Source organism: Nelumbo lutea, chromosome 5 (assembly GCF_056320005.1).
Source record: "Nelumbo lutea isolate HS-2025 chromosome 5, American lotus-T2T, whole genome shotgun sequence".
In the NCBI taxonomy this organism is placed as follows: Eukaryota; Viridiplantae; Streptophyta; class Magnoliopsida; order Proteales; family Nelumbonaceae; genus Nelumbo; species Nelumbo lutea.
In genome coordinates this window covers 7,851,934-7,862,029 of record NC_142688.1, presented here as the reverse complement: position 1 = coordinate 7,862,029, position 10,096 = coordinate 7,851,934, and the positions used below count along the sequence as shown (strand labels likewise).

Below are 10,096 nucleotides of genomic sequence, written 5' to 3'. Positions count from 1 at the left end.
GTGAAGAGTACATGGATGATCATTTGGCTTACCATCACCACTGCAGCTCAAGCGATGTGACGGGATCTACTCCTCACAAATGGGCGCCTCACACGCCCACCCACCATGCATTGCAAACATCTCCCATGAATAATGACTAATGAGTACGGGAGATGTTCCCAATGCATGGTAAGATGTGCATGTGAGACACCAGGTGTGAGGAGCAGATCCGGTCTCTTAAGCGATGCCGTTCATCAGGGCAAAAGCAAACAAATTTTTATTATAGAGTCCACAATGGCCGCTACTGCCCTCACATTTGATGCAATTACTTGGACCCCATTGCAAAAGAAATCCCTCATTCAAGCCAAACTGCCCGTCATATAGAAACATTGCGAAGGAGTGGTAGGTAGCACAAGTCATTGGGTATACCAAGTGATTTGCGGGAGGGAATTGGAGCAGTTGTAGTAGAAGAAGAGGTTTAGTGATTATCCCCAAATTCAAAGGGAGTACCGTGGAGGGTAAAATTGTGGAGAGGGGCCAAGTAGGATTCGTTGTTTAATGCCTTGGTGTTCACCACCTAGAATGAATTGTTCGAGTAGAAGATGTCTTGGATGACCTTAGATCTTGTTTGAGTAGAAGATGTCTGGCATCTTAAGGACGGGCTCGCTGTTCTGGTAGGTGACCTTAGATCTTGGAATGCCGCAGTAGGATTTCTGGAGAGAAGGAATCCAAAACGGGTAGCTTATATTTGGGCCCTTGCCACAATTTCTAGGCGCACAAGCTTCGAACTGTGGGTTTGCTGATCGAGTTTCTTGTGCCAAGGTTCTGAGCATTATGAAGATGATATTGATCAATACAGGGAAAACTGTTTTGACTGAGGACGAGTTGTTTTGATCCATTTGGGAGGAAAAGATAAACAGGACAAAGTGGAGAGGAGGAGATTAAAAAAGAAGATATAATGAGAGGGAGAAGAAGACAGGCTTTCGTGGTTGGTTGGAAAGGGCAAAGGGTATTTTAGCAAGTATAGGTATACAATGGCTCGTACAGAGGTAAAATGGGTATTTTGAAAAAAATCCATTTAACGTTTTCTGTCAGATTGATCAACGGAAGGGAGGTTTTTGTCGATATTTTTGAAAATAGAAGGGCTAAAGTTAAACTAGTGGGGAGGTTTTATTATTGTAAGAAACTTCAGGTGATGTTTTGATTAGATGTTGGACAACATTAGCAGATTAGATGTTTGATGAAGGGTATTATAGTCATTAAGGCCGTTGTCGTTTTGGTAAATTCCCGCCCGTCGACGGAATGAGGACTCGAACGTGAAAGCCTGATAGGTGATACCGACACAACCTGACACCAGCAACAAAGGCACACTCCCTTCTTTTACTTCTTCGCTGGTGGCTTCTGTTCTGTATACTATAGTCGCTCCAACAGAGAAGAGAAGGAATGGCTGCCGAAGATGGTCGCGATCATCGACTTGCCAGAATTGCTTCTTCAATTCGAGTCATCCCGGACTTCCCTAAACCAGGTTAGGGAACTTGACTTCTTACTCTGTATTTTTTGGTTGTTCTATCACCCCAATTTATTCACTTTCCTGCTTTTGATGAACCTAGACCAGGTTAGGGAATTTCAAAAGAAACTCTATCTCATTCGGGTGTTCCAATCTCAACCCACAAATTGGTGTTTTGAGTTTTTAGTTAGAAGTTGGAGCCCTAAATTTCCCCCCTTCTGTGTGTTCCGATATTTGCATGATTTTAGCATGTTAAAATGGTTTTATCTGGTTTTTTTACTCGCAGGGATTAAGTTTCAGGATATAACCACCCTACTTCTTGATACAAAGGCATTTAAAGACACAATAGACATGTTCGTAGAGAGATATAGAGACAAAAACATATCTGTTGTTGCAGGTAACCATGCACCTTCTTCGAAATGTTACCTGATTATGCTTTTCTGCTACTACGGATACTGTGAACTTGTAAGCTCTTGTTATATTTAGCAATCTATTTCTTCTTTTCTGCTTTTCTGGCATTTTTGCGCTTGGAAAAAGCATGGACAGGACCCCTCAAACCCAGGGAAAGATAATAAGCACTTTTAAGAATGCAGATTTGCAGAGTTGACTGTAGTTTGTCCATTTCTTTTTAAGTTATTATTGCAAGATAATTGAATGCGATTTACGGAAGCTATCATTGCGATGCGGTTGTTGTTTAAAAGGAAGCGAGGAAGCTATCATTACAGATTTGCAGAGTTGCATTACCTTATGATATTGTATCTTTGTTGTACGTGGCCAATGTTATAAGGAATACGTTGTGGTGAGTCAGGAATCGCTTCTAAGTTGTATTGGTAACTTACGATACAAATACTTCTCATCTGATCCATTAAAACTTTGAATTCTGTACTTAATTGGAGATTGGATGACAGATGTGTTAAACATGCCTTAAAACTGAATAGTGCTCAGTTGTTTGACATTGTGCACTAATAAAATTCTCCAACCATAATTTTGAGGAACGTTAGTGGTGAAGCTGGACATTTTCATAATAAAAAATAAAGTAGACATCAGAAGTATTAATGGACATGTTAATCCTATTATCTAATAGAGTAATATCACAAAGAGTAAGAGGAGATTTGTAAATCATTCAAACATAACCTGATAATGTAAGGGGGCTGAATAGTTCAGATAACAAAAGAAATACATTTTCTCTAATTTTATATTTAGAATAATTAAGAAATTAAATAAAGAAACTACTTTTATTATTAAAATTGCCCCAGAGTCCAGAAACCCTATAATACAGCGAATGAAGTGACACCTCATTTGACTGGAGTAGAACCTCTATTCATTGGACGGGATAAATAAACCATGGCTTAATGACATAAAAAACTCAGAAAAGAAACTTGGTATTATATATAACTTAGTCCTGTTGGTGAGTGGTGACTGAGTTGCACACAATCAGTGGGCTTGTTTTCATGTACGCATTAACCTTGCCTCAGCTTTTGTGCAAATATGGTTATTGAGCTATGCAGCTTAGTCTTTAACAGTGGTATTTTGGTCTTTGTCATGACGGTCGACCTTTATTTAAAGAAGTCATTCATTAATTAGGTTTTCAGGCTGTTTTACCAGCTTTGAACTTGACATCAATGCCTGTTGCAGGAGTTGAAGCAAGGGGTTTCATATTTGGTCCTCCTATTGCATTGGCTATTGGGGCAAAATTTGTTCCTCTAAGGAAGCCCAAGAAGTTGCCTGGTATTTTCTCCCTTTGTATTGTTTAATTTTATATATATATGTATATATGCATTGACCATTCTGGATAACTAGCCATGCTAGTGTATCTGTGTTCTATGCAAATGCCAGATTTTGTATATTTAATGGAATCCAATGAAGTACTTGTTAGTTATTAATTTTCAGAAGGCTAAAAATATGTAGCTTATCCATAGATAAGGCAATCTTGGCTGAAATTATTTGGAAGAGTTTTTATATATAAGAAAAATATCTGTAGTAGTAGTATTCACCATTCACAGTACACCATAAAAAATATATTTTTAATGTATTATTACTTTTTTAGGTTTTACCTATAGGAAATTTACTTTCATAGGAATCTTTATGTTACACACCGAAAAAAAAAATGTATTATTACATTTTTAGGTTTTACCTATAGGGAATGTACTTTCGTAGGAATCTGTCTTCACAAGACATGGTTTTATTTCACCCAACCATGATCTCACACTCACAGGTTGAATCCCAGCTTAGAAAAAACTTAAATATGAAAAAAAAAATCCTGCTAGTAAAAATGGTCTTATAAATTGTAGAAAGGTTTAGATAAATAATATCATAAATAATCTTCCTTGCAAGTCTAAATTAAACGTAGATAAATAAGAACTGTATTTGGTCTTCATTTTGTTCAAATGCCTAGATCAATATTCTGTTTACAGCAAAAAAGCCCTACTACAACCTAGTAATTCATCTTGACACTCGGGGTTCTAGGCCTTTGTACTAGGATCCTATATGTTGCTTTTTACCATTGGCAAGGATCAATTAGGATAAAATATAATTGACATTTGATTACTAGCAGTTACTAGCCATTTGACCTCTTAATGGCACCTGCTTCTAATTATATCAGTTTGCATTCAACAATGCCTTGTATTATAGTTTAACTGTTGCAACATATCGTTACATCCTCATAGATATCCGAGTCTTAACTTGTGCTGATATTAGTTTCATACCAATAGCGGACTTTTGTAGGGCACTATGTGGAGAAGGAACTTTTGCTCCAGTGCATGATGTGGAACCCAGTCACCCTTCCCATATCCTGTTTTATGCCATATGTATAATATAAAAAAGACAGAAAATGTTTCCAGTCACAAGAATGATGAAGTTTTTAGAAGTAACAATATTTGGTTTTCAAGCTTCATTTTTGAGTGAATATAGCAATGACTTAACCAGACATATATGATGGAGACAGAGAAAATTTCCTTGGTATACATTGTTTGCTGATATTTGGATTGCCAGTGATTGATCAAATGCAATTTTTTCAAATTACAAATATCAAAAAAAAAAAAAAAATCCATCAATGCAATGCACATTGTACTAAGAATGTATTGAATGTGTTCCCAAGTCATAAGTTTTAGGGCTAAGGGCAGGTTCTTTATAGCTTCAATGGTTTCTTGACTTTGATCGCAAAGACTTCATTCTTTTCAGTTTCTTGGGTCCTGTAGGTGAAGGCAATTCCTTAAGGGCTAATCTGCTGGCAGTTGGCACTGCTTCAAGGCTTAAATTTTGCTTCGTCTTAAGGGTCGAACTGATCAGTGATTGAAGATGGGACTGCCTGGTTGTATTTGATTGGGTATCTTCATACTTAGATGGGCCTTGGCGGCTCCATTTTATTTTTTTTTTAATTTTTTTAGAGAGAGGCTTTTTGAGCATTTTCTATCAGCTTGAATACCTCGTTCAAGTGGATTCCCAGATAGCTAATGCTCTTTCAGACCTCTTAGCTAGGCATGGGGTAGGTAGGTCAGATTTATTATGGGGGTGCCTGATCCAAGGGGTGGCCAAACTTTGTACCTCTCTTAATGGTTTTGTCAGCTTGGTGCTCAGGTTGATGTGTGGAAAGAATGAAGTAGTGGTTTGAAGGAAATACAAGATTATGGGAGGGCTAGAATTATAGAATATAATCAGGTATGCAGATCAGACAACTTTGCTGATGCATAGTCAAGACAAGGTGTGATTGTGAATAGAGATCAGGTGTTATTCCTGGGGATGTGTAAGGAACTTGGGAGGTAGAGTAGTTAAAAGGGTAAGGTTACATGGCTATTACCAGCCTAAATAAAAGAATCCCTGCTATGTACATATTCAATCTTTTGTTTCTGTATGTTTGTATTCTCTGGTATCCCTCATGCCTTCTCTCCATCTTTGTCACTTCCATTTACAAACATTTAGTAATACAGATTAGGAAAGAAAAGACTAGAAATGAGTATAATTGAAGAAAATTAATTTTAACACCAATTAGAACAAAGTCATGGAAAAGGTGATTTAGTTGGTTTGATTATGTGAAAGAAAAAACAGTGAAACTGATAGAATGATTTCATATGCCTTTGATCCTGAAACTTCCTGCAAGAGCGGGCAAGGAAACTTAGACCTTTAATTTAGAAATTCTTCACTTTTTGAGATGCATCCATTCCTTCTTTTTTTTTCTCTAGGAGATTATCAGTCTATTTAAGAAACAGAGCAACATGGAGAACTCTTATTTTTATTTGGCTTTATTGTTGTCAAATTCATGAGCGGCTTTTATATGTTACAGCTATAGGCTTCTCTCTTGGGAATTGATTCATTTAGTTAGAGATGCATGTCTATTACCTTTTCTGGTATTGGTCAATACTTTAAATGCATTGTTAATGATTAATTTTTCACAATTCCATTCAAGTGGATCTACTGGTAAAATTCTTCTAAGTTGATGAGATTTTGATTTTGATGTTTCATCAGGGGAGGTTATCTCAGAAGAGTACTCACTAGAGTATGGAACAGACAAAATGGAGATGCATGTAGGAGCTGTACAGGCAGGAGAACGTGCCCTTGTTATTGATGATCTCATTGCAACAGGGGGCACTTTAGCTGCTGCAATCAAGCTATTGGGTAATTGTCTATTCAATTCTATTTGCAAATTGAACTTATTACTAGCTAAGTTTACCCATGGGTTGATCTCAGGAAGCATATCCTTGTTTCCCCCCTGAAATTTATCTTGAAATTGTTTCTTAAGTGTTTTTACTTCTATCCCCCCAATTTAATTTACTGCCATGATACCTGGATGTGTCACTTTTAATATGGGGAAAAAAAGAAAAAGTTCAAAGGTGGGTGTCTAAGAACTGTCTGAAAAATAGTCTTGTAACCTGAGGGATCATATATGTATTTCTACTTTGTGAATTTATGTAATGGTAGCACCAGGGATACAGATTTGTAATGCATGAAGATTTCCAAGAAAAATATAGAGAGTTCAAAAGGGAGGATGGTAGAATCAATGCCAGATAGTAAAATAGATGGTTGGAGACATGTAGCCTTGAGGATTTCAGAGCAGGAAAAGAGGCATTTTGAGAAGATTATTAATGCAATTGGGTGTGTGACAATGTCTATTTTGAGTTTAAAAAGTTTCCTACTCAAAATGTTTAGAGTTTGAAGCTTTCCACATGTAGTTTATCGTTTAGATAGTAAAATCACAAGTGATGATCTTTATCTGAAAACAAATTGGAGTTTGTATGGCTTCAAAGAGAACATAAATCAGGTAAAATTTGGAGATTCAAGAATTTCTATACGGTCTCTTGTGCTCTCCAAACCTTAATTTATTTTACTATCTTGCTTGTCAGAATTTAAACCTGCAATCTCAGGATTTAAGGTGCTGGAATTGGACGTCTTCAGGGAAATTCAGTTAAATCTTTATATGAAGGATTAGTTGGAAAGTTAAGGGGTCATTTCCCAAGCAAGGCTATTTGGGGAACTGCTACTCCTTCAAAAGTGAAATTCTTCACATGGGTGGTATCTTTGGAGAAGTGTCTAACAAAAGAAATGCTAATGAAGAGGGGGTTTAATGTTCAAGATCTGTGCTGTGCTGCCATGAGGAAGAGTCAATGATTCATCTGTTCATGCATTGCTAGTGCTTCCGCTTGGCTTCATTTTATCAGGGCACTAAATTTGAACTGGCGCTTCTCATACTCAGTTAAAGCACTCCTACAAGATTAGAGAGTCCCGGGTTTTTCTAAGAAAGGGAAAGTTTTCTGGTCAACAATTCTATTTGCGATTATGTGGGCCATTTGGTATAAGAGGAACAATATGATTTTTTAATCAAAAATCAGTATCTGAAGAGGGGTGATAAACTTGGTAATAGAGGACTTATAAATTGGTTGTCTATACACAATTTATTTAAAGATGATACTTTTAGTTCGTCTTTTTTGATGGTGGACTTTTTTTGGTGGTCCCTTTTTCTAAAAAAAAAAGGTGTTCCCTAACAAGAAAATCCAGTTTTCTGCCATTTTAGTTTACTGGTGAAGTCAGTTTGTGAAAAAAAGTTGGTTTATGGTTTGTCTACTCTGACTTTTTTGAGAATCTTACCTTATTTTCTATGCAGAACGTGTTGGAGTGGAGGTCGTCGAGTGTGCATGTGTCATTGAATTGCCAGAGCTAAAGGTATGACCCTTATTTATTGCATATTTTTGTATTTGTAATGTAATGCTACCAAGTCTAATCTAATAGGCTCCTTCCAAGATGTTCCAAGCTTCTAGAAATGGTCAAGTTGGGGAAGATTTCCCCGTTCGGGAGAACTAATTTTCTGTGATGGAAGTGTTTGGGCTTTTGTTACATTTGTGGAGTGAGGTAGTAGTGTAAACAGTTCGGAAACTTATGTTGCAGGTTTATTCATTTAGATCATTCAGAGGAACTATGGGACATGGTAGAATGGGTGTGGATGGAACTCATGGAAGATGTCATACACTTCCCCCAATAATGACAAACATCATTGTGGGTAACACCCTACACATGGTCATCCTATGGCCATGGTTTTAGACTAGAGGTGATTTTGCATTCTGAGGTTCACTCATTCCTCTATGGTAATTAGGGTACCGTCCCAGAGGGCAATTGGAGGATAGAGGAGATGGCAGTGATAATGCCCATAGATTTTTTTGATAGATAATAATGCCTATAGATTGATGTAGGCAGAGGGAGGAATGATAAACTGGTGAGGGCAAGAGTTGGGTGGAGCATTGGAGGCAAATGGGGTGCCTACCTAGTCATTGTGGCCAGTTTCAATGTGTAAGCAGGATGAAGTTCTTGATGTGGCGCCATAGCTATAATGGACAGTAGTGCTCCTTTTCATCTGGATGCTGAAGGATCTGTTAAATTGGTTTGACGGGGCTGTAATGGTTCTGAACCCTGATTTCCCCAGAAGCCCACAAATATATCCATATAGGTTACTAGTATAGGATATGTCTGCACGGATATGTTTGAAAATAAACCAGCATCAATATGTTGATCACCTTTTCACAGAGCTTGGGCCTTATGTTACTATGATAATACATTAGGTTTGTGGTGGCATTAGAACATGGAGACTATCAAAACTATGATAGATGGTAACTTGTGCCTTTAGATTACAATTTAAAATTCCTACTTCTGATATAATTGGGAAAATTCGTCTAACTTCATGAATTGCATTTGAAATTTGCACATTTTTATCCTAGTTCTGTTGCACACATGTAAATTGATTCACTTCATTCATTGCAGGGCCGGGAGAGGTTAGGAGACAAACCACTTTTCGTCCTTGTAAGTGCGGTTTGATCTTGTAAACTTCACCGCGGAGGATTTCGTATTGTATGCCCATAATAATCATTTCAAGCTTTTTTTTTTCTATTTGAGAAAGCCCAAAAGTGTGGAAAATTGAAGAGATTTAGTTTGAGGAAAGGAAGTTCGCACTGAGAGGGCACTTTCTTGATTTAATTCTTACAAGAGACCCGGAAATCCTAGGTAGTTGGGATAATGATTTGATTGTGATACCTGACAAAAAGTTTGTGGACATTTAGCCCAACATATTCAAATAATAAGTTCATAATAGTACGACTTTGTTAATCCCAAAGAGATTAGAGACGTGTATGCCTCTACCATTAAGCTGTGTAAAAATAGTATTGGCTTAGCAACATTGCAGGGCGAATTACGGTTCCATTGTTGGTGCCAAATGTTGTGCTTCATAAAATTTCAGTGACGACTTCTACATATATCATTCCGGCTTTCTTTGGTTGCATGTAAGATAGAATGAAAACAACGATTTCCTCCTGAAGGTTGCTAATTCATGGTGTTTTAGTCGCACTTAAGTAGCACGGAAGATCAACATTTTCAAATAATATTAAAACAGTACTAATTGTAAGGAAAATGACATTCCTTCTATAACTAATTTTCTGTAGGATGTTATTTCTCTCTATTAATATCTTCCAAAATTTAAATGTTTGTAACTATTTAGGTTTGTTTTCCAAGTTAAACAAAACATCATGGAAATTATGAGTATGGTTTGTTTTTCTATTAATATCTTAGGAATATTACTCACTTTCCTTTGTTTTGCCTGCAATCAAACATAACCTTGATGTAGAACCAAGTAAATACGTACCGAGCCACCAACTGCCGGTTGCAGGGGCGGAGCCAGGGGGTGGCAGAGGGGAGCCATGCCCCTCTTATCCACGGGGTATGAAATAGCCCCTCAAATCATTTACAATATTAGTTATTAAAAAATCATTTACAATGTTAATGTAGTTAGAACTTAGAGTGAGGTCGAAATCATACCATGAGCTCTTAGTAAGTTAGTACTTAGTACTTAGTAGCATGGTTTTAGAACTGCTGTTGATTCGGATGGTTGGATTATTTGGCCCAGGAATTGTTTAGGTAATCGGTTTCGTTTTACTTCAAACCTAGTTTTTGGCTAAAAAACACTGAAAAAGTCAACAATTTGTTGATCCGAGCAGTTAAACCATTGACCCATTGACCCGTTCAACAGTTTTTGATTTTTTTTTAGTGTCTTTTAATTTATTTGTCAGAACGGGCCGTTCATTTGAACTGGATGGTCAAATCGCCAATCCAGAAACCGGTGAGCAGAAGGATTTCATT

At 37.1% G+C, this 10,096-nt stretch overlaps 1 protein-coding gene across 1 annotated transcript; it reads left to right on the top strand.

The window, feature by feature from the left end:
• The first annotated feature begins 291 nt into the window (after positions 1-291).
• On the top strand, positions 292-9,077 carry APT1 (adenine phosphoribosyl transferase 1). Its single transcript, XM_088947667.1, has 6 exons — positions 292-1,504; positions 1,773-1,883; positions 3,122-3,214; positions 5,948-6,097; positions 7,581-7,639; positions 8,729-9,077. Exons 1-6 carry the CDS (start codon positions 1,423-1,425, stop codon positions 8,780-8,782), a joined length of 549 nt encoding a protein of 182 aa, XP_088803793.1. The 5' UTR covers positions 292-1,422; the 3' UTR covers positions 8,783-9,077.
• Positions 9,078-10,096: the final 1,019 nt, after the last annotated feature.

Excerpts from the sequence above, each read along its gene's own strand:
- APT1 (XM_088947667.1), top strand. The coding sequence starts at position 1,423 with ATGGCTGCCGAAGATGGTCGCGATCATCGACTTGCCAGAATTGCTTCT. Across the intron at positions 3,215-5,947 it reads GAAGCCCAAGAAGTTGCCTG|GGGAGGTTATCTCAGAAGAG; the intron begins GTATTTTCTCCC and ends ATGTTTCATCAG. Across the intron at positions 7,640-8,728 it reads TTGAATTGCCAGAGCTAAAG|GGCCGGGAGAGGTTAGGAGA; the intron begins GTATGACCCTTA and ends CATTCATTGCAG.